Source organism: Thunnus albacares, chromosome 3, assembly GCF_914725855.1.
Source record: "Thunnus albacares chromosome 3, fThuAlb1.1, whole genome shotgun sequence".
Lineage (NCBI taxonomy): Eukaryota > Metazoa > Chordata > Actinopteri > Scombriformes > Scombridae > Thunnus > Thunnus albacares.
The window spans coordinates 10636280-10661346 of record NC_058108.1 but is presented as its reverse complement, the minus strand read 5'-3'; the positions used below and the strand labels follow the sequence as shown (position 1 = coordinate 10661346).

The window sequence follows — 25067 nt, the reverse complement described above, 5'->3', positions numbered from 1 at the left end:
ACATAAATAATAACTAAAAAAGAAAATCTGACTTATCATTTCAGCAAAGATGCTATATGTAGTTTGGCATTTTGTAAAATTTATTTTATATTGCATTCCACAAACTATGAATTTTTTAAAATGAGGTTTGGGTATTGGTATCAAAACTATGTAATGTATTTGCATCCATATCAAACATTTGGAAACAAAACCCAACCCTAAGTAATCTTTTACATCACAGCGCATAATAACAAGATAATAAGGGATGTAATGTCTTGCTAACAGGGTTATACTGGAGATAATATAATGTAATTACATATGTTATAACCTTGTACCTAATATTTTGGTAATAGAATGCAGAAATCTCTGTAATATTGGCGTTTATATTTTTGTAATTTGGTAATCATTGGACAAATTTATGAATGTAATATTGGGGAAAACATTTCAGGTTAATAATATATCAATAATAATATTGTAATAACAAGGTAACACATGGCTAATCTGCTCACAGTAATCAGGATATCAGGGTAAATGTCTTTCAATAATAGTGGAAAAATACTATTAGAGAGTGGTAATTGGAATAATACTAACATAGGAAAGGAAATATCTGAATGAAAAAGAGGGTGATAAAAAAAATACCTCAATTTACACTATTATTATCACCCTTTATCAATATTGTTATTGCTAAGTTGTAAAGTGTTACCTCCTGTTTTTTTTCTGATCCTCATTTTTCAGCCTCATACATAAACATTCCCTGGATTGTTTCTGGGTGAGATTTCAATCAGAACCCCAAAGGCCATTTATTCACGCAGGCAAACACCACATCAGTCACATGCAGCGGTCACATGTTTCCCCGCTCGAAAAGAAGGCGATCTTGTGATAGACACAAACAGATCGTCTCTGTTTTTAGCCTGTCAAGTGAGGGACTGCCGTGTCTCCCCCATGACCTCAGACTCCAGCGCTCTTCTTCTTCTTCTTCTTCTTCTTCTTCTTCTTCTTCTTCTTTTTGTGTCTGTGAACTTGTGCCAGGCCATGTGAGAATCACGCTGGAGTGAAGGGATGAGATTGGGGCGTGCAGTAGGGGGATGGCACCAGTGATTTTTTTTGGAAGAAATAGACAGAAGGCTTGACTGACAAGCACCAGAAAAGTTTTTTTTTTTTTTTTTCACGAGTTATTGAGGTCAGGGAATGAGGAAAGTAGAGCAAAACCGTAGTGATTACATCTTGAAAGTCAATGGGATTCATCAGGGATAGCCGAATGTCTTTTCATGAAAACTCATGTGCTAAAAACAACAGGGAAAGCAGCAAGCAGAGGTGCTCTGTGAAGATTTTAAGTAATAAGCAGGTTCTTTGCTTTGATTGGACATATGGTTCAGCTGTTGAGCGGCTGCTTTCTGCTGTGAACATTTGTACGGCATGTTTCCTCTGACTATAACAAAGGAATCCAAGTGTACAGCATGATTTGTTTTCTGAGAATATTCTCAGATGAACATGACAAAACACACATTAGAGAACTTCAATGACACAGTTTATTTATCACCACTTGACCTGTGTGTGTGTGTGTGTGTGTGCGCGCATGTGTGTGTGTGCGTGAGCGTGTGTGTGCGTGCGTGCGTGTGTATGCCTCTCTTGTATGATTGTAAAACCTTTGATATCTAGCTCGATTGTGATAGTCCCCCTTCCTGTACATGAACACATATTCTGCTATTAAAAATACACAACAGGCCATAACAACTCAATTGGTGTCTTCGCTACACACAACAAGGCCTGGCATCTGTAAACGGTGAAAAGTAACAATCAAATAAGAACATCAACTTAATCCTTGGTAGGTGTGAAGGGGTTTGCTCTTTTAGGTTGAAGCGCTCCTCCTTGTTTTAGTCAATACAAGTCTTGATTTTGTAGCACTTGGTATTATTAGATTGAATGACATTATGAGGTGTAGAAAATAATCAATGGTTACACAGTTTTCAGAAAAAAGTATACTGTATATATATATAGTTATATATATAGATTTATATTCATTTATAAGCTTTTTAAAATAGCACAGTAAACACTTTGCACACATGATAAAAACCACTGAATGTGTCTGATTGTTTATGTATAGGCCAATGGCGTTAAGGGAACCACATCCTGGTAAAGGGTCATTTCACTTTCTCTGCAGTCAGCTCAGGAAGGAGCTTGAAATATCTGTTAGTCACTTGTTTAGAAATGAAAACATTCATTTGTGATATTTTATTGTCAAACTGAACTCGACGATTGTTTTAGCTAATTTCTCTTGCGCGGTGTATTTATTAAAATCCCCTTCCTGAAATGGCTAAACTCGAAAGAGGGCTGGACCCCGACTCCAGACCGCATGTTCCTGCTTGTAACTGTATGTTGGAATACATTAGAGTCTGCACACTTGAACTACACAGAAAGAACAACAGAAACAAAAAAGAGAAGTTATATAAAGACAGTCAAGTCAGAAAAAACCGGAGATACAGAATTTATAGTACTGCACATCATCTCTGCTTGTTCCATTGTCTTCTTTTTTTCTGTCATTTTATACCTGTACAACACCTGCTCTCTCTCTCTCTCTCTCTCTCTCTCTCTCTCTCTCTCTCTCTCTCTAAAATTGTCGTCTCTTGCTCAGTCTTTCGCTTTCACTCTGGCTGTCCATCTCCTTTTTTTCCCCCACACACAGTCTCTGTACAGTTGGCTTAGTGGTGACCATAGAAATAGCTAAAGGGTTCCGTGTGATGTTGGTTGAAGTTTGTACAGAAACATAGTTTTTTTTTTTCTTCATGTAAACAGGCACACACAGATCTCTAGAGGCTAACTCCTCAGTCAAAAAAAAACACCTCTGTGAGTTAATCACTCCCTCTTCGTCTTGTTTTGTATTCCTCTCTTCGTTTCAGTTCTTCTCTCCTTTCTGCTGATGACTTTATAATCTTCACATCGTCGAGTGTTTTCGGCCCCGGTCTCAGTCCTGCTGAGAGGAATAAGGCTTTGGATTGCTCCTCAGATATCTAGAGGTTTACAGCTACTCAGTATTTATTTCTCCTTTCCTCCCTCGGCGAACACTGCCAAGGCTTCGTTACAGTTCGCCACCCGAGATAATGAAGTTTAACCAAGGTTGCTGTTGTCCAGGTTGCTGTTTGTTTAGTTTTATTTTGCTGTCTCTAGCATCAGTGTTGGTGGTCTAGTACAGAAATTCACGCTGTCTCCGACAGGTCCACATGGAACGAGCTAGCAAATCCTTTTGCGGGCTGAAAAGACAGAGAACACACTCGTTAAGACAAATGACACCCTTTCCCTGGAGACTTTTTAGTGACACAATCGGCCCGAAATACCATCTCTTGAAGGATACATGCCACAAAGGACTCTCTGTGAAGTTATTTATATACCCTAAAGGCTGGTCCTCGCAGTATAATGGTAAAACTAATTTGGGAATTGGGTAAAAACATGTCCATCAGCAAAGATAAATGTTCAAAATTTGGTGGCTACATAATGCATGCATAAAAAATACACAGAGCGCTAATTGCTTCATTAATTATCTATAAATGGATCATTAAACATTTATAAACCCTTTATCAAGGCAACCCTAGTGATCAGAGCATCGCTATAGCCACTCGTAGCAAATGATGCTATTTTTAAAAGAAGAAGATGATGCCTATTGGTTAATATAGCTTCAGCCTCTGGGAATAGTCTCATTTTTTTACAGACTGATGAACAACAAAACCACAGGGTCCATTTATTTCAAGAGACAAGGCAAACGGGAGGAGAAGTCATAAATCAAGAAAAATAAAATGAAATAGAATTTATGTTGTGAAAAGAAGTTGTGAGTTTTGGACTTGGTGAATATGGAGTGCATTTATCCTAACCCTGCGGGGTAGACGAGACAAGCAGACATGCAGGCAGCTATATTTGGAGCAAAGCGGGCTCTAGCACCTAAAGGCTAAATACCAATTATTTTTCACATGGACCTGATGTGCAAGGAGAAGATTGCTTAGTTCTGTTTGCGAAAGTGGAAAACAATACAGACAACAAAAAAAAAGCAGGTTATGGTGCTCATCGTTTACCTGAGAGACAGGCCACAGTCAGCATGCAGTATCATGGAGGATGGTGGTTAACATGGTGGTGACTTGACTGGAAATGACTTCTCTACTGAACGTGTATATCGAATCCATTCTCTACTCTTAGAGCTAATAGAATATTCATGTAATGTGGGAGCAAGCAATTGAAAGCGGCAAATATCCTGCCATCCTCTTCTAAATAATACCATCCAGCTTCTTTAGAGATGCAAGCTGGAAACTCCATTTTTATTCCAAAAGGATATCAATATGTTTCACTTGCCAAATTAAACCTTCATCCTTTCTCACACAAAACTTGTGTGCGTGACTTTCCCAACTGAAGAATCTTGACCTCATGGTTGTCAGCGCACCTCACCCACCCTTCTTTGTGTCACGTATTGATCCACAAGCAAGTATAGATACTCCAGACATCCTTTTTAGAACAAAATGGACTTCAGTCCTTCTGAAAGAGAAGAAGCGTGGGTTGTATGCTTCACCTTTCGAGCTATTCAGTAGGGAAGTCATCGTGCCCGAGCGAAACTCAGTTGAGCAAATAGAAAAAGATGTCCTTTACAGCATGAGATGATCTATCTCTTATTTCCTCTCTGTGCATGTTTTCAACTGAACAGCATTTGCTTGCATGTGTGTGAAGATGGTGAGAAGAGGAATATGATGTGTGCTTGTGTTGGTGACCTTTACTTATATGAGCATCAGATAAAAAGACTGATTGGAGAGGATCTCGAGGGGGGGAATTTAGAGAAAAGGAAAAAGAAAGAAAAAGGGGCCACAGCAAACTAATATGAGTCCAATTCAAATTTTGTTTATTTTATAATAAGACACATGATTACAGACAGTATTTAGGATTAGGGTGGGGTTAGATCTATTTTTTTTTAAAGCGGGTTTTGGAGAAGGGGAGTTAGCAATAATAGATTACATTTTACATTTGACAAAAGAAATGATAATTTACAAAAAAAAAAAAAAATACAACAAAACATAAAGCCATATTTTTAAACTCCTTAAAAATAGAAGAAACAAACGTTGATAAACAACATAAAAAGTCCCGATCAGAATCAAGAGGCAGATTCAGCGTCCCCTCCTTTTAGTATCTGTACTGGACCAGACCAAAGTCATAGGGTCCCAGGGAACTTTCATACTGATACTCACAGAGAAAGGTGGGTTTGTACGGTAGGGTCCCCCTATCATACTCTTTCCTCTCTAGCGTGCTGGAGCTGTACTGCTGCTGTTGCGGATGGAGGTGATGGTGAAGGCTGTGGTGTGACTGTGACCTTTGACCGTCCTTGCCAAAGGTGGAGAATGACCTATCGCTGGACGAGGCGGTGGACGAGGTCATGGTGAGTTGGTCGGAGAGGTTGACGGAGGAGGGTACCTCAGTGTCGGGCAGCGTGGCGTCCATGCCGGGGACGTGCAGGTTGCTGCGGTAGTCCGGCCCCTGGCGCCCATCTGACGGCACGAAGGACGGCATCCAGCAGCGGTCGGAGTGTCCCAGGGCCTTGCACTCCTCCGTGCAGTTGGAGAACAGGTCCGCACCTGCAGAGAGAATACAGATGGACGGATGGAAAGTTGAAGCAGGATGAGGAGGGTGGAAATGTGGATGAAAAATTACAGAGATGTAAGGGATGATAAGTAAAAGGGAAAAAAAATAAATAAAAGGAGTCGAGGGAGCATGAGAGGAGAAGCAGCAAGGATATTTGGAGTGGAAAGGCGAGATGGGAGGAAGAGATGGGAGAAAGAGACCAGAAGAGAGAATACAAGTTAGCAATCATTTGCCAATGTCGCGAGCAGAAAAAGTGCAGCAAAAGCTATTCATCAAAGAGACAAGGCCAACATTGATGAAGCGAATTGTTTGCTTTCCTCCTCACCTCATTCATTCTGAATGAAATGTGCAATCAAAGTGATGTGGTGTTGCAAAAACATTTCGCCCCCCTCTCCCCATCAACATCCTCAGACTCACAATTGATTCCCAAACACCAAGAGACAAAATGTGAATCCATATTCCATCATCTTTACACAAAAACAACAATTATCTTAAGAAATGCACCACAAAAAGCAACAAAATATTCACTAGCTGATTAATCACAATCTAATGTCAATCATCCCTATACAAACCGACAAACTGTGTAATTGACACAGAGCTACTGCCAAAAGCAAAACATCAACATAAAAAAGATTAAATTAACATCTGAAATGACATAATAGAATAACACACACACACTCACACACGCACACAACTATCATGAAAGAGGTACCAGTTATGTTAATTACACTCTCTTAGAGAGAATAAAGAGAGGAGGATGGGGGGGGTGGGGAGGGGGAGTATGAGCGAGATTATAAAAGGGAAGAGAGAGGAACAAGAGATGTGAACAGAGTCATCATAATAATGAGACCCTGCAGCCATTCTTCTCCTGTGCAGATTGGATTCGTAGTTTTCCCGGTTTCCACTGAAGCCGGGACAATGTGGGAAAGCACTGGAAAGACGTGATCAAAGCTGGAGACGGGCAGATTAAGGTGAGAGAGAGATGCATTACATGGAAGAGAGGCGGAAGGAGAGAGAGAGAGAGAGAGAGAGAGAGAGAGAGAGAGACAAAGAAAGCGGACAATCTGTAATCTGTAATTCCCTTGAGGCTGAGAGGGCTTCAGATCAAAGGGTGTACTTACACAAATCTATTCTACTGATCTATTCGACTGATAATGCCACTGTTCCTCTATTACTAAAAGAATGCACGCGCACACACAAACAATGTAATGTAAGCACCTACATATCAATAGCTATTAGGCTACAGAGAAACATAAGCCTACGTGGAGTATGTATATACACAGAAACAAGGTAAGAATATCACATTTAATTATCAGAACAGATCGATGCAACCATGCCAATGAAGAAATATGATCATTTAAAATGATCTGCCATAATATAAGAGGGTAAAGATGCCATTTTATTCACTGCTATTGCAGTTTTACTCTTCTGATTTGTAAGGGAAGAAACAAGTATCCTCTCATTATTATGGATTATCTTTACCTTCAGTGACAGTGAGAACAGAGAAAGTGTCACTGGTTAGAAATACAATGATGCACATTACCAAACTTTGCATTTCACTTTGGTTTGTTCTGTCAGATTGGATGCGGCTGCTCTACTAGTCTGTGCATCATGTGTGCACAATGTTCCAACAATATAATGCCAATTTAACAAGTCTGCACTTTTTTTTTTTTAATAAATAAAAACCTGTGTGTGGGAAACACTACATAATTGAGGCAACATCATATTGGTGTCCTATAGGCCAGACTCCTACCGGCAGCCCTGAGGGGATTGATCTTTTCATTATAATATTTTATGACAATTATGATAATTTTATACTATCTTATTTTTTTAAATCACAATATCTGTCAATTGGTGTCTCTATATACACACTAGTTCTTATTATGTCTTATTCTGGTTATAATCATGTTTGGGATTTAATATAGCTGATTATAAAATTTCCCTTCATTTTACAACACAGTGCACATTTTAGGCCTGCATTAAAATTTGTGAAGATGATGCAATGTAGATGTTTTATAGCTGCGTTAAAGGAGAGTTTCACAATTAAGTCTGTCTTAAAACACTGGACCTTGACATGTGTTTATTGCTGCATTCATTCCTCCTGTTCATACTGGTCATTAGAGGATCCCTTCATATTGCACTCTGAAGGTAAGTGATGTGAGACAAAATCTACAGTCCTCCTGTGCAAAAATGTATTTCAAATGTTTTTGTAATGTTTTTTATGCTAATATGAAGCTTCATCTGTCCAAATTAGTCAATATTTTTCAAAATTACAGTCTTTTTGCTACAGTTCTTCCACTGCAGTTGAGCAGGAAAACACTGTCCATCAAGACACAAAGAGGGATTTTTTTTACTAAACAGGCTTTAACTGCAGAAGAGATCCACTTTATTTGACTAATTCAGTCTCAAATTATCTTCAGAAAAAAACATTTTAAATAAATTCTTTCTCAAAATGAGGACTGTGGATTTTGTCTCCCATCACTTACAATGTAAACACACTTGGGATCCTTTAATGGTCAGAATGAACCGGAGGAATGATCACAGTGGACAAAACCTGTTTCGATGTTCATATATGCAACTGACTATTATTTTACCAAAGACTTGAAAAATTGTTAGCCTATTTTAAGAAAAAAATAACACAATGATAACCTAGTAGTATTTTCTATAATATCCATAGAGCGAGGATGTCATTGTGTCATCTGTCATGGCAGAAAGAACAGGATTTAGAACACTTCAACATTAACGTGAAGTTTTCAGCAGCAGCTCTTTAGAAGTGTGGGTCAGCTGTAAAATGTCTGAAATAGACGGCGGCAACCGCTCCGTTCGCATCATCTACTCCTACTAGCTGTCATACAATTGAATGAAACTACTCTTTTTATACATATGTTTTGTGGTGGCCCGGTGGGTCACTTACTCACAATGTTTGTGTGGAATATAAGTATGCTGGTTACATGTTTCACACAGTGGTGTGATATATATATATATATATATATATACATATAAATAAGCCAGGATTGCAAAATAAGTGGCAGCCAGCAGTTTCCATTAATGATTGAATGTCACCCCCCCCAGTGTCCACACACAGAGTGAGCCACAAGTCTCTTCTCAGTGAGCAATGTGTTTTTTAAGAAAGTAATGCACACACTGGACATCAGTAACAGAGATTCTTGGGTGCCTGAAATTAATTACAAAAGCCCTTTTCCCTCTCTGTTATATCCATCAAGTGGTGGCGCCCTAGACAACCACTTCACTCACTTATACCTAAAAACAGCCCTGTCAACTAGTCTCCTTATGACATCTAGGCATTGAAGACAGAAGGGAAAGAAAATAGTCAGAACAACCACAGGGGAGTGCTTTTTATTATTATTACAGATCGGATTATACTTAACCCGTCTTATCAAAGATCAAAAAACTTCACAGACGTTTTAATTTTATTAGAGCAGCTACAATATGTGCAATCAAACATATCAGACTGACTTAATTTACTTAGTATTACAACTTATTCTAACTGCAAATGTCATTCAGTGCACATGTAAATAGCATCTATTATTAACTGCCTTAGAACTACGATCGTGGCTGATTCTATCCTTTTTGTTTATTTGTGCATTGTGTGGATGTGATCACGTCACAAATTCAGGCCTCGCAGGGAGCGAGACAGGCCACAAGACTGCAGTGACCAGAAAGCCCGAGGAGACACAAGGTCTTACAGACAAGAGACAGCAGGGGCCAAACAGACGGGAGAGTCACAGATTTCACAGACAGAGACAGCAGGCAGGAGAAGCAGCAAGACTGCAGGAGCCATAAGGAAGGAGAGGGAAGACCCAGGCAATCGCAGATGGAAAGAGCAATGGCCAAAAAAGACAGGGGGAGACCTGGGCCTCGCAGATGGAGACTGTATGGATGGAGGGGTTAGACAGAGGTGGGCAGTGAAGGGAGGGGCTTTTCTAACACAATGAAAATGAAAAATTTCCAGTTCAACATTGGTTTTTATTTATTTTAACTCTATTATATTTAATATTACATATAGAAATATTTTTAACATCCAGCCAGCCACTTTCAATGCCCTGTTATCTAACTGTTCAGGGTCATGTGGGGCTGGAATCCCGGCACGCTTTATGTGAGAGGCTGAATAAAAGAAAAGAAAATGTAGAAAATGTAAGAAAAAATGTCAATGTAAAATTATGCTTAAACTTTAATAGAGTTCATTATATCAACTGGGGATTAACAGCATGATTTCATTTTCCCTTGGGATATAGGGAGTTCACTACAAGCCTACAACATGCTGTTTCACTATGCTCAGTTATTTACTTTGAGTAAAGCACAGGATTTGAGGAGAAAAAATAGCTGCACATAAGAGCTGACAGCTACTTTCTTTTGTGTTTTATTCAACAGATTATGTTTGATTCAGCAAGTTTTAAAGACATCAATGTCTGTTTACCAGACAGTGCGTTTGCTGCCAAGAGGTTCATTTGTTTTTTATCACCACCTTGCACTTGTGGGTTGTGGTTCAGTGGCAGCTCTGTACTCAAGAAGAGAAACCGTGATTCGGTGGAGAACAAAACGAGTGATCTCTAAATTTACAACATGAACAGTGCTGGAGTGCTACTCCGGGAGAACTGTGTAAATAAATGCAAATTTCAATTTTGAGTGGCGTTTACTTGCATTTATCCTCCGATTCACCCTTGAAATGAATGTATGTTTATGCTGTCTTCTAAGGTTGGGGGCATATTAATCATGGTATTTCTGTTAATTCCCATTTTACATTTAGCCTTTAGCCTTTTAATGGACTTTTTCACAAATTAATTTCCTCTTCTGACACACGAGGGTGTTGGCCTCAGGCCCTCCAATCATCTCTGTGCTGCTGTGCAGATAAAGTGGTTTGTAGTCACAATGCATATGCTTCTAAATGTGCAAACAAAATCAGCAGAAAGGGTAAAAGCACAGGTGCAAAACGAACACACATGCAACTGTTCAGAAAGGACATGGACACACACACACACACACACTCCTACACACGCATGCGAATACACAGTTAATGTCAAAGGATTAAGAGAAAGCTCAGTTTGTTCCATATTTTTTATATCTCAGTATATTACCGAGGAGGCACAAGGGCGTATTGTACTTGATGTGTAAATATAGTCTGCAGCAGTCACTGTTTACTATGTATCAGGCTTGCAGAAACTCTTGTCATAAGGTTCCAAAGTATTCCGTGATTTTTGCCTGCCGGCTCACTGTTAAAAACAGTGACATCAACATGTATGTTTGCAAACACGCGGGCTTAAAAATACACTCTTACGCCGAGATATGGAAATGTACACAAGTAAACAGACAGACAGACCACACGCACATGACACCCAGTGGCTGTTGATCCCCGCAAAGCACCTTTTCTTCCTCGGGCAGGAAGCAAAACAACAACCATCCAGTGACTGGCAATGACAGGCCCTGCCAGCAGCCCTATCTCTCATCATGACCTCATCAGGCAGGAGGAACACACACACATCCAGGCTTGCACGCACACATACACTCACACACGCACACACGGAAGTAAACGATGCTACACAATGCAAACACAATCTACTTGCTAATAAGCAATCAGTACTTCTGTTCTTTTTTTTCCATTACATCTCTGCATGTTTCTGAAATCCCACGTCGGTATGATTTGACTAATTGCGCTGCCTGACATACATCCAGCAACTGGGAGTGAGGAAATGAAGGAAAACAAATCCTGAGAAAACACAAGCCCCATGTTCGAATTCACTTTGTGGGTATATCTGCTGCACTCAGATTTGCAGTCCCTCCCTGCACTCATTCCTCTGTCTGTTTCTCTTTCTTCTCTATTAGTCCCTTTGTGTCTCTTTCCCTTTTTCTGTGTCTCTGTCTCTTGTTATTTCTTCTCACATTTAATCCTCTTTGCCCGTTTCTTCCTCTTTCTTTATTTCTTTTTTACCTCTCTCAAAAGAAAAAAAAAACACTCCTTCTCCCCCAGGTAGAGGGTGTCTTCTATCCGTACCTGTGTTTTTCATCTTGTCCTCCACTGTTCCAGAGAGAATACAGACACAAAACGTCAATATTTGGACAGCAGCTCGGGTCGGCAGGGGAGCAGCATAGCTTCCTTACAAGAGTTGGCCAGTGAGGCTGTGATGAGTAAAGCAGAGACCTCCCAGGGCCAAAACAGAGCAAGATGGCTCCTACCATATCCAGTAATGACAGACAGAGAAATTGTTCTGAGTCTCTGAGAGGCAGCTAACCATTTTCGATGTTTGCTACACGGCAACTGGGGCTGGGAAGAAGAGCCAAGATGGCCGCTTGCCCTAACAGTGTCTGTTTGATTAATCTCCTCCCTTATATATTGTTGGAGAGGTCCTGGATGACCACTGATTATCTGTCTCTGGTTTGTATATTTTTCATCACTTGGTCTACTCTTCAAAAGCAGCGAGCTACATTATATATAGTCTCGACCAGACAAAGTCATGGACATGAGACTGTATACACTGAGACCTCCTGATTTACTTATGTGCACCAAAGGTGGACAATAAAGTGATTGTAATTGTTTTGATTGTGATTTTGATTCCAGGTCATTACAACTTAGGCTTTACTTTCAAAGTTTTGGCTATCATTTCGCTTAGTTATGATAACATTCCTTATTACTCTGGAGAGCGGGGGTACATAACATATGCCGATCAAGTAGTGGGTTATGATAAACTGTTGACTTTGCCCGCTGATGACTTCCTTTGGTAAAGAAATCATGGTAAGTTCTAGGTATTTACAGCACACATACTAATACCAAATTTACCGTGGCCCAACACCAGTCCACAGCTCAGTGGTTAGGATCCAGTGATCTAAACCACTTTATTTTAGGTAAAACTGGAAACTTAGTTCACCTGAAATGTTGTTAATTACACAGAAAAAGAGTGCAATGATGTGCCTTTGTTTCCTCTTCCATGCAAGTTCGACTAACATGGGGTTTTGGTTCAAAGCAGTAAGATTTCTTTAGTGTTTTTACTTGTGTTTCTTGTCTGATTGTACTACTTTTCAGCCATGTCACTGCATTCCCAGATCCCATCAATGAACTTGATAAGTACAGAGTTGTTAGTATCGTTAAGAATGATGGCCAAGACTATTAGACCCAAGTTGTAATAAGTCAAAATGATCCTTTCACCAAGTTGCCTTGTTGAGATTCATGACCATGTACTTCCAGGCCACAAATGTGAACAAAAGTAATTTAGTAGTTATGCTGTGCATACATTAGAGAAGAATGTAACTGAAGCTACTGATTACAAATCAGAATACCCAACACCTGTGCTTACTTTGAGCAACGTATCTTGACATCATACTTTATCATTTGAAGTTTGGCATGGCAGCCTGGCTGAAGCAGATGTTCAGTTTCTGGGCAGAAAGGATCACATGTGTGTCACTCACATGGCCAAAGCATGTTTATGACTCCCATGAGCATTGTTTATTCCTCATGTTCCACTTCAGTAACCATAGATAAAAATAAAAAGAATATAGATAGAATATAGATATCCAAGGCCACTTTCTGAACACATCTTTTTCACTTTTTGATCTTATGTTTTCAGCATATTCAAGGCATATTTATTTGTACTGGCCTGTGGTACTTTTTCATCCATTTCAGGGTAGGAACACTTAATCTGCTCTTCAGTTCATTCAGAAAGCACATCTTATTATTTGAGTTGGACCAAGGCAGCTAAATTTGCATGCACAAGGCCTTTTTTCGTCTTCTTTACCTTCAAGTGAGCAAGGTCTCCTTGTTGTTTTCTATATGCTTTTGAACTTGTACACCTGAGAGGTTCTTTTGGTCTCAGGGATCACATACATCTTCATATATCACATTATTGTGACATATATCTATGTGTGCAACAAATGGTCATTCTACTGTACAGCAATCACCAGTTTTGTTGCGTCGAAGGCCTGAGAAAGGGCTGTTTCAAAACCCTGTTTGCTAAATTCCTTTGACAGCTCACTGACATGGGAAACTGCAACACGGTGCCCACCACTAATTCATAATCAGCCATCTAATAAACCATTGCCACAGTGATTTAATTGTCCCATTTGTCATGACTGTTGTTCTCACCAAAACAAACGTCATGATAATAATCATTTCCAGTCTCCCGCCCGTCACGCAGACTTCCACAGCTGATCGAACGTTTCTAAGGTGCCAGTTTTTTTTTTCACTGATGAATATTTCATCCTGTCTCTTCTTTTATCTGTCACCTTTTTTTGGTTTGATTTCTCACTCTACACCGCAGTCTCCTATTAGGAAGATGGAGGAAATAATGGGAAAAAACAGTGTCTAATTTGAATCAAACAACCTAAAGGGTGTGGGGTAAAAAAAAAGTGTGGTAGTGCCTCACTCCAGTCATGCTTCTTTCAAAAAAGCCATTTACCCACTTTTTAAAGGTATCCGGTGATATTTCAGCCTCACAGGCAGTGTCCCTTTGATTTAAAACCACGTCAGGAGACTTATTTTCTAAAGTGTCAGACAGGCGGCCGAGCGGGAAGCTACGGCAGGTGTAGTTGATGATATGCCAACTGGAAATGGTTTTCCCTTGATTTGAAATATTCCTAGGTGCACCAAAAAGGGAGAGTGTGCCGCGTGGTCCCGTGAGGAAACCTTGCCTCTAACCCTCCTTTGATAATTGCTATGCAAAGGTTCTAGAAATGAATTACTGATCAGCCGAGTGTTGCAGAGAGCTAACGTGTGGGGGAGACAGAATGAAGGATGAGACCCTGCCACAAACTCTGGAAGAGAATACGTGTGTGTCAGACAAACACAACCGCATACACAATGCAAGCATATAAGGACACATGCTAAATATATGTGTGTGTATGTACGGATTTGTTTGTGCACACAAATGCTGGAGAAATACATACAAATGCACATGGTCTATACATAGTCCCGGCTGAAGCTTATTCAGTTTGGCTCTCTACCGAAAAACATGCACTCAGCACAAAACTCTTACAGGCAAAGTGCACACAATAGTGTACACAAACATAGTGTAGCATACAACCCACATGAGACAACCAGCAGTATTCTGATTCCCATATTTACCCGGTAAAAAAAGTCATACAGAGACACAAGTCAGCAATGGGTTTGCCTATATAGAGACAATATACACCTGGCAGAGGGCCAAGCATCAGCTACCACTCTCGCCTCTTAAACTGGATCTCATTTAAGCTTCCCAGCTCACCGTCTCCAAGGAGAACTCCTTTTCAATACAGACATCATCACCTAGCCTTGTTTTCTCCTACACAAAACACACAGCATACACAAGCGGATTACATACAGGTATCATGTAGACGCCTACATATTAAATCAGACAATGGTGTACCTCTACACACACACACATATACACACACACTCCGTCTGGTTTTGTTTACAGAAGTCTGTGAAACTCAAGTGTCCCTCTTTCCAAAATACCAGTCATGTGATATTACCTCCCATGGAGTGTTAAAGCTGTTCCCTTCTAAATCCAACATGAGGAACAAATGTTGGTTCCTAATATGAAATACAGAGTACAGCACCAACTGCGTACACTCCCAGGCCAGTGCCAAATGAACACGCTCTGAGCCAAATAAAGCTGAGGACACTTGTTATTGGTTCTTAAATGCAGGCCTGTAACCCTGCTAGAAAAACCATCACTTTGAAAAACCAAGATATGAAGGAATTCAATGCAATATTCCACATTAGTGTTAAAACCCTCTGGCCAGTCCTGGAACATCATATCAGGTCTAAAATGCGTATCACATAATTATAGCCGTAGCACGTTCCATGTCATCCTTTCTCTTTGCTGTGTGTTTCTGTCTCTGGTCTGTTTTGTAGAATAGCAGGAATGATTTTAAAAAAAAAAAAGAACAGTCCAGCTCTGCATGACTGTGCTGCTCTTGACATTCATACATCACATTCTGATGGAGGGCTTTCAACTCTGAATGTATTTTTCATCATCCATGTTAATATTTATTCCACAAAGCAAATCCTTCTTGATAAAGAAAGAAAGGAGCCTTTGGATGCATTCCACCTCTGCATTTCAGTCTCGTACAGTTTGACCCTCCAAACCTGTTTCATCAGCAAGGGCAGGGAGTGACGCTACCACTACTGCATATTGGCTCTCTATTTTGGTTTGGTTCATTAATAATGTCAAACAGCGTAGAGTCTGATGAGGACCATTCACTATTCTACAACACCTATCTAATCTGCTCTATTTGTATTCCCAGCACTGATATGATATTTGGCAGGCTCCGGTCTAGACAGGGATCTTACGCGAGCCATGTGGAACAATCCCTCAGAAGGAAAGGGCAATTCAATATGAAATGAGTTTTCGTATTGCTCCACTTTTTGTCTGACTCCACTTTGATCAATAAACAGGTACTAACCTAATAGAAATTTAGAGAGAACAAGGGGAGTCTTATGATAAGACTTAAAGCCTTGTCTAAAAAAATCCACTGCACTGTTAAGTGTAGAGGAGAAATCAGTCAGTAAATAAACCTGAAACTGAAGGGAAATGTTCCTTTGCTTTAACTTATGCCAAAGCTACAAAGATTTGGATAAACAAAAAGAAAGAACAAAAAAGCTGCTTATGTGTTTGATCAGCTAAATCTATAACCAACAAAAGCAGTACAATTCACCAAATGTGAGGCAGTTCATACAGCTGATTGAAATGCATCTCATTATATCAATTTAGCTTCCATGCGTCTTCCTTTCACTTGAGTGAACCTATTGATTTGTGCCACTAAAGCACTATAGGCCTCACACTGCCTCGCCGCAAGTCGCTGTCCTTTTACCACCATTCCGTGAAACAGCAGCGGAGTTAGAAAGAAAGAAGGGGGGAAAAGCTAGAGAGAGAGAGAGAGACAAAGAAAGGAAAGAGATTTCCCCAAATATTTCTCCCTTTCACCCGGGTGTGAAATACAATCAACACCTCTGGGGCTGTTCATGCCAGCCAGGAACCCGGAGCCCGGGCCTTTGCACACTCTCAAATTAAGGAAATTAAAAGTCACCAGTCCGCACCAACAATTCAGCATTATCCCATTCACAATCGCAAACACACACACACTGTTGAGACGAAGAAGGGAAGTGGGGTATTTGAGCAGTGAAATGACAGTGTAATTACACAATGTGAGGGAAACTCACCGGCCGAATGACCCCGGTTGGTAGCATCGTGGTCACTGTCGCCTTGTTCGCTGTCGCCATGACCACTGTCTTTGGAACTGACGATGTCTGCTTCTTGGAATGCCGAACTGAAAAAGGCAGGGAGGCGAGAGTAGGAGAGCAGACAGTCATGTCAGAGAAGGAGGAGAAGGCGGTATGGTGGTATGATAATAATGAAGGGGGCAGACGCAGAGGTCGAGATACAGTATCGGGACGGGGAAGATGAAGAGAAAGGAGGGGGATTAAATGAGGGGGGCAGAGAGGGAACAGGAGACAGAGAGAAAGAGACAGAAAAGGGGAATCAGAAATCAACACCACATTAATACAGTCATGGGGGCGTCAAGAGTCTAAATTGGATGTTACACATGGCATGTAATGAAATCCAGCATTAGAGCTTTAATAGGCGCTGCACTGTCAGTTACGGGACTGATGCCAAATTGAAGAGCAACATTATGGATACTTTGTGAACCGTGTAGCCTCTCAAAGCAACAATTAACGATGCGGAATGTACATGATTCATACTGATGGGTGTAATATTCAATTTTATAGATATGTGAATAGCCTGTGGATCCATGATGCCTATTGGATGCTACAAATCCTCTGATGGTGGATGGTATTTGGTTCAATAGACACTGTACATTGGTAATTATATGATGTGTGTGTGTGTGTGTGTGTGTGTGTGTGAGAGAGAGAGAGAGAGAGAGAATGATGTGTGCTTTTCCCTACCTGTTGACACGTCTGGGTCTGTCCACCAGATAGCTGAGTTCTGCTCGTTGATGTTTTGTCTAGAAACCCACAGAAACACACATTTGATCACCTTTAATACCAAATAGACACATTATTAAATATAAAAGAAGGAGGGTCATTGCTACATGAGAGAAACATAACTGACCACGAATGTATACATTGGTTATCAACATGCAACAGTGTTAGAAGAGTAGTTATACTGTGGCAGCGTGAGGCTGGGGTACCGACGTTGCGCGCATCCACTTGGTGAGTGAGTGGGCGAGAGGAGACGAGAGCAGGGGAGAGTGGGTTAGGGAGGCGATTGAATGCGTAAATGATTGAGCCGCCCGATGCTGAAACTGAACAACCTTTGTTCACGGTGCTGCCGTGCTGGGTCGTGCGCGGAATACTTAACGCACAGCAAAGGCAAGGCTGTGACTGGCTGTCTGGCTCCACTCCAGCCTCACCGCAATCAACAAAAAGCTTCAACTCCTCAGTTCCCCGAGCAGAACGCACAGGTTAAACACAAAACAGCTCCGTCAAGTCACTCGTCTCCTCCCTTCCTCTGATGATATTTGCCACCCCAAACTTCTTCTGACCTTCTGATACATCATCTAAATTTTCTGCGGTAAAGGAGCAATTAGGGAAAGCTACTGATGTCACTAAACCATCAGAAATGCGTTCTTGGTGAAATTTTTTACACAAAGTTTCTGATCATTCATGTTTCCACTTCATTGTAATTATCAAAAATCTACATTATTTGGACTCGCTGTCGTGATAAATGCCACACCTTGACAGACAGTTAACCCAAATATTCAAAATCAGCTGATTTTGATTTTACCCCTAAACAAAAAATTGTCTATCCATGTGTGCGCGCTCGTGTGATTAAGTTAATATATGGGTCAAATTGAACCATTATCACCAAATACAGCATAAAAAAGAAAAGTGTTTTACAATCTGGTAGTCTGGCTAAAAAATTATAAGCACTTGATGCCCAAAGAGACGAGCTCTGTCACACTCAGAAGATAACAGTCTATTGCGTGCGATATAAAGGTTGATTTGACAGCAGTCTATTGCGAATAAAACTAAAAGGCCACATGAGATTTAACAATTGACATGTCCAATCACCAGTACGCATGACAATGATTAAAGGCCACAGAGCAGAACAGCCAAGTCAATACCGTTTCCATCTTCTGCGAGACTTTCGTTACGCATGACCTGAATGGATAACACACTTTGACATGAAACACAGGCACAGATGTTGATTTCTGGAGGATCTTTTGAATCAGGTTAACCCTTTAAATCGTGGTTTTGTGAACTTTTAAGACATGTAACGGGGAGTTAAGTGGAGCCCTGGGTAATAAAAGGTGATTCAGGCTTCTCTTACCTCATTAGAGAGAATACTGCCATTGGATATGATGTCCGGTTGTTGGTCACTGTAACCCGTGACTATGGCGCCACAGGGGTTGGTGTGATCCGTGTCAGTGCTGCGGGAGGGGCTGCACGGTTTGAGGAACATCAGATCCGTTTTGGCGGACTCCGGTGTCAGACACACCTGGTAGCAGTAGGAGTTCTGGTTCTGGTGGTGGTGGGAGCCGAAGCCCCCTCCCACGCCGCCCACACCAGACTCCTCCACGGGCACCTGCCCCACGGGCCCGACCCCTGACGTCACGTTGGTGCTCTGAACTAACATGATGTCGGATTTACTCAGCTTCTTCTGTTTCCGGCCGCGAGCCTGTCTGCTGCAACAGGAGCCGCAGCACAGGCAGCAGTCACCGGCCAGCAGGCACGTGTACAGGTTGAGCTTCTTGTCCTTTTGGCAGCGCACGGCCAGTACGATCATGGCCAGGAGGAAGATGAAGGAAACAGAGCCCAGGGCTATGATGAGAATGAGGGTGAGGTCAAGGGAGGTCTCCTTTGCCTTGGAGGCCGAGCCACGATCCCCGCTGCGGCCCTCGACCACGCTGTCCACTAATATTACACTCACACTCGCCGAGGACGAGAGAGGGGGCTGCCCGTGGTCCCTCACTTCGATCAGCAGGTCATAGTAGCCCTGAGGGTCCCGCTTAGGAGAGATCCTGCGGGCTGTCCTCAGCTCCCCTGTCCTCCAGTCCATGCGGAACATCCCCATCTCGTTGCCCCGCAGGATGCTGTAGGACAGCCGTGCGTTCTCGCCGTCATCCGCATCCATGGCCACAATGCGCGTCACCAGGTAGCCGGGCTCCGCAGAGCGCGGTAGGTGCTCTCTGGCTGTGCCGTTTTTACCGATGGGGGCAATAACAGTGGGAGCGTTGTCATTTTGGTCAACTATAATCACATTTACAGTGGCATTAGAGAAGAGCTCAGCAGCACCCGAGTCCTTAGCCTGGACCATGAAGCTAAACTCCTTCAGCTGCTCATAATCAAAAGAGCGCAGCGCGTAAAGGTAACCGGTGTCCTGGTTTATGGACACATACGTGTCCACAGACATGCCCTGTATGTCACACTCCAATATGGAGTAAGTAATAAGAGCGTTTTGTCCTATATCAGGGTCCAAAGCGCTCACGGAGTGAATGAAAGCACCGGGCACATTATTCTCGGTCACATACACATCATAAACAGCTTGCGTAAAACAGGGCGCATTGTCATTCTCATCGGAGACGTGCACTTTAATGGACTTGCTGGTGGCGAGAGAAGGCTGACCCTTGTCTTTGGCCACCACGGTGATGGTGTATGAATCTGTGTTCTCTCTGTCCAGCGGCCCGTCTGTCACGATGGTGTAGTAGTTTTTAAACGACGATTTCAGCTTGAAAGGAACGCCTCCCAGTATTTCGCAGCTCATTTGCCCATTCTCACCAGAGTCCCGGTCTGAGACGCTAAAAAGTGCGATCACGGTGCCCGGGGCGTCCTGCTCGCTCACAGATTCAGTCACAGTGCTGAAACCGATCTCTGGTGTGTTGTCGTTCACGTCCACGAGTTTCACCAGCACTTTGCAGTGCGCGGGGACTGCGTTAGCGCCCATGTCTTTAGCCTGGACGTAAATCTGGTGCGTGTTGCTCTCTTCAAAGTCCACCTCGCCCGCCACCTCTATCCTACCTGTTCTGGCATCAATATTGAATAGGTCCTTTATCCGCGGGGTGTTGTGACTGCTGAAAGAATAAACTATTTCCCCGTTTTGTCCCTCGTCAACATCCGTGGCGTTGAGCTGAATGACCAAAGTGCCTACGGGCGAGTTTTCCCGCAGGTTAACAGTGTACACAGACTGGTCAAAGGTAGGCGCATTATCATTGGAGTCCAGAACTTTAACGACCAGGAGAGCCGTCCCGGTTCGCTGCGGGATGCCCCCATCCACAGCCGTCAGCACATAGCGGTGCACCGCCTGCTGCTCCCTGTCCAGCGGCTTCTCCAGCACCAGCTCTGCGAACTTGTTTCCGTCACTTTGTGTCTGCACGTCAAGGTAAAAATAGTTATTATTCGTTATGGCATATGTGCTGAGCGCGTTTGTGCCCACGTCAGGGTCGAAGGCATTCTCCACCGGGAAACGGGTCCCGGGGATGGCGCTCTCCGATATCTCCACGGAAATGTCTGTCTCGGGAAAGCTGGGTGCGTTGTCGTTGATATCCATCACCTCAATCTCCACGCGAAAGAGCTCAAGCGGGTTCTCCAGAAACACCTCCAGGTGCAATAGGCACGGGATGGTCTGCTTACAGATTTCTTCCCGGTCAATTTTCTCCTTCACCAGGAGCGCACCGTTCTCTAAGTTCACCTCCAGATAAGGTGTCCGTGAACTAGGCACAGTCTGGAAGCGGCGAGCGGAAAGTTTGGTAATGTCCAGCCCCAAATCCTCTGCAATATTCCCAACCACAGAGCCAGGTTCCTGCTCCTCTGGCACGGAGTAGTGTAGCTGGGAGACAGCTCCATCCAGGATGGAGAGCAGGAATACTAACCAAATCATCTCCTCTCCCTCTCTCAAAGTGCACTTCAAGACGAAAAAAAAGTGTTATTCCTTTTTCTTACAAGAAATGAGCATTTCTCATTTCCTCTGTCCGTAAAAAGGCAGTGAAATTAACAGCAACAAGGCTGTCCGATTCTGAAATTCCTCTCCTCTGCCTCGGGTCAGTGGAACATTGTGTCGTTTCAGCTGTGAGAAGCACAGCCATTTGATCCGAGCTTCTCTGTTTTAATCAATTCTGCACCGGTCTGTGAGTTTTGGCGTCAGCGCAAACATTGCAGGCTGGAGCCAGGACGCATAGCCAACACTCCCTGTGCACAGAACAGACTGCCCCTTCTTCACATGAAGTCACACAACAAAATAGGAAATTCCACACGAGCAGAAAAAGAAAGCAAAAACTCCTATTTACGCAAAGCCGAAATCTAAAAACAAATGCAACTTCTAAATGAAGACTGGCGAATAACAGGACTTTCTCTCTATCTCTCTGTGTGAGGATGTAATCACTGCGCCTAAGCGCTCAAAGCGGATGATGCTCTCAGCTCGGCTTCTGTAAGGCGAGTGTGAGCAGCGGGGTTGGTTTTGCGCACAGCTCCTTTCCCCACCAGCCAATGGTATTCTCAAACACCGGGTGTAATGGCACCTGATTGGGGCTCTGCAACGCCAGCCAGAGCACACATCGGGCCCTCATAACAAAACCAGTTAAGTGCCGCTGCGCTGTTCTCCTTTCCTCTCCTCTTCTTTTTTCCCCTCTCCCCTCCAGACCCAGCCTCAGTTGTAACAGGGAAATTAAATGTTTTACACATCCAGTGAATTAAGAAAGTCGAATAATAGTGGGTGACAGTTGGAAACTGCGATGCTGTGTGCAGATAATATTGCAGCTGCTGAGGGAATGCTGGTCTTTGAGAACTGTTATATTATTTTTTTTTTTTATAAAAGCAGGTATTTATTATGATTATTATTGTGTGCTTTGTTTCACCTTTTTTTCCCAATGTGACACATCGCTCTTAAGCTGCAAAATAAAAGCCCATCACCCTCACAAGGTTGTCATTGATGCAATTATGTCAACAGATAGCTATTAAAGCAATGTTCTGAAACCAACGCATGAGTCAGAATGTAGCAAGGATGCCCACAGCCAAAGACCACCATGTAAAGAGCCTGCGCAAGTAAAGATAGCTAGTGACGCAATACCCCACAGTGCCGTGGCTATCCTCTCTCTCTCTCTCTCTCTCTCTCTCTTTCTTTCTCTCTCCCTCTCTCTCTCTCCCTGAGATGTACACAAATCGAGGCACAATGAAAAAAAAAAACATTTTAAATAAAGTTATATCTCCAGCGCTATTTGGCAGTGAGCATCAGTATGATATAAGGTTCCATCAGAGTAGAATCACACATGACTTACTTTAATTCAGTGTAATGAAGCATCATACTTTTGTCCTACCGTGTTGCTAATAGCCTGGAGCCTATTAGTTCCCATATCTTCCCATTCTTATCATTAACCCCCTCACATGCTGGCCTTAACTGTAATGCAGTTGCATCATTCGATAATTTAATTCATAAAGCATAAATTAAATATGCAAATTGAATAGTTGTGAGGGAGACACAAATTGTGGGGGTCTAACTACTTGCACACCATTTGGAGGATGATGACAAAAAGATGAAAAAGAGCGTAATTGAAGTTAATTAGCATAAGTCTCTAATTCCAAATGTAATAGATGGAGCGCAACAATATCGGCCGTAATGCAAAGCGACGTGCCCATTGTGGGGTGGATTAAACAGCGAGTGATACGCGATTCTGCATCTCGCCATACAAGTCAGAAGAAACAAAGAGGAGACGTTAGATGAATTTCCACCCATGTCTGAGCCGGAGCTGTGTGACTGAATCGAGCTGACACTGGAGTCGGATCTCAGAGCAGAGCGCACAGCAGCTCTCTCTCTCTCTCTTTCTCTCTCTCTCTCTCTCTCTCTCTCTCTCTCTCTCTCTCTCTCTCTCTCTCCTGTCAGGGTGTTACAGAGACCAACGTCGCCCCCTCGTGTCTGCCCGCTTTCTTTGTAATATTTCTGGAGATGAAGGGGGGACGACTGGAATTTGGACACTGGTTTCTACTCGACAATACAGTGGTGTACTCTGTTCCCTCTATATTCTCTGTGACCAGGCCTCAGTCATGCAGGACTGTAGAAATACCAAGGTCATGAATCAGATTCCCCCTGTGCCACCTCACCTACCCAAGAAATGTTTAACTAAACACAAAAAACTCTTCTGTTGAACTGCTCAGTTATTTAAGTTACATCTTTATGTAATGGACTAAATGTTACTTCAAAGAATTCTCCACAGTGCCAAGTGTATAGTTTCAGGAGAGAAATTCTAATTCCCTTTGTTTTATTTGAATTTAACTTGATTGTTTTGCTTAAAAACATTCGTATAAGATGTCACCCCTGAAGAATATCAGAATCAGCCTTAAAAGCCCACCATGTGTAATTTCCCTGTGTCTCTAGAATGTAATCATCTTCTGATGAATGTTAATGTTACCAAATTCTCAGAAACAATACAGATGATATGAACTTGGTGTTCTCAATGGCATCTATGGCCCTACTTATGAAAGTGTTTGTGTGCACATTTGACACGTAACATTTTATCTTTGATGTGTTAAACTCTAAGTATGGACGCACCCCAGTAGCCTACTGGCCAAGACGCATGCCACATAACCGTAACATCCACGGCTCAATTCCAGCAGCGGACCCTTATTGCATGTCACCCCCCATCTCCCTCTCCCCTACTTTTCCTGTCAACTCTCTCCACTGTTGCTATAATAAATGCACAAAAATGCCTTAAAAATATATAAATATATTAAAGAAATAAAAACCCACTAAGTGTGAAGCAAATGTCAACTTCAAAAGATCACTTTGAACTTTGAGTGTGAACCAGTTTACCTCTTGTTGTAATTGTTTTAGGGAAATCTTTTTAAAACTTTACACAAGAACAAATGACCTGGACATGTTTGTAGTCTACATGTACAAACTCTTTGCACTAATTGGCCTTTTTCACAGCAGACGTTTTGACTTGACACATTAGGAAAAGCACAGGTGTAACTAATGACATTAGTGATGGCTCCATGACAGTGTGACAATACCTGAACCCTGAAAACCAAAGCAGCTAAATGGAATTCAGCATTGTAAGGCAAAATATCTTCCACAAAAAGGGTCTATGAGAGTAATGAAGGTGTAATATTTCCCAGGCAGAAGTTTATCAAAGCTAACAGGAGAGTGAGGGACCAACAGTCTGTACATGCCCACACTTTCAGGTGTTAGGTCTTAGTTATGTAAGACTCAAACAGATCATCACTAAAACACTAATATGTGCATATCAACAACTGCAGTCTTATCTTATCATATCATACCATGCTTAAATCACCCTTAAAGGGCTCTTAAATTAGATCATTAATAATAATAATAATAATAACTTTAATTTATATTGCACCTTTCAAGGGACCCAAGGATGCTTTACACACAAATAATTGTGGGGTATGACATGATTAACTAGAGACCATAGGCCTTGGTGAACAAGGAAGTTTTCAGGAGTTTTTTAAAAGTGTCCAAAGATGCAATATTGCGGATCTCTGCCAGGAGAGAGTTCTAAAGGGTGGGGGCTGCCACACTGAAGGC

The 25067-nt window shown here is 42.1% G+C and overlaps 1 protein-coding gene across 3 annotated transcripts; it reads right to left on the bottom strand.

Annotated features, from left to right (window-relative positions):
- Nucleotides 1–1485: 1485 nt before the first annotated feature.
- Nucleotides 1486–22263, bottom strand: pcdh10a (protocadherin 10a). Of its 3 annotated transcripts, none has more exons than XM_044346911.1 (5): nucleotides 18867–22263; nucleotides 17480–17538; nucleotides 16736–16842; nucleotides 5419–5579; nucleotides 1486–3227 (listed from the first exon to the last, which is right to left on the bottom strand). In XM_044346911.1, exons 1-5 carry the CDS (start codon nucleotides 21411–21413, stop codon nucleotides 3174–3176), a joined length of 2928 nt encoding a protein of 975 aa, XP_044202846.1. In that variant the 5' UTR covers nucleotides 21414–22263; the 3' UTR covers nucleotides 1486–3173. The 3 variants fall into 3 exon arrangements, with proteins under 3 accessions (XP_044202846.1, XP_044202845.1, XP_044202844.1); XM_044346910.1 differs by having other exon boundaries at nucleotides 5196–5579; nucleotides 18867–22261; XM_044346909.1 differs by lacking the exon at nucleotides 1486–3227 and having other exon boundaries at nucleotides 4501–5579; nucleotides 18867–22261.
- Between the last annotated feature and the right edge of the window lie 2804 nt (nucleotides 22264–25067).

Coding starts and splice junctions, on each gene's coding strand:
- pcdh10a (XM_044346909.1), bottom strand. CDS start 21,413: ATGATTTGGTTAGTATTCCTGCTCTCCATCCTGGATGGAGCTGTCTCC. Junction 17,539..18,866: donor GCAGTATTCTCTCTAATGAG/GTAAGAGAAGCC, acceptor GTGGGTTTCTAG/ACAAAACATCAACGAGCAGA. Junction 16,843..17,479: donor AGACCCAGACGTGTCAACAG/GTAGGGAAAAGC, acceptor TGCCTTTTTCAG/TTCGGCATTCCAAGAAGCAG.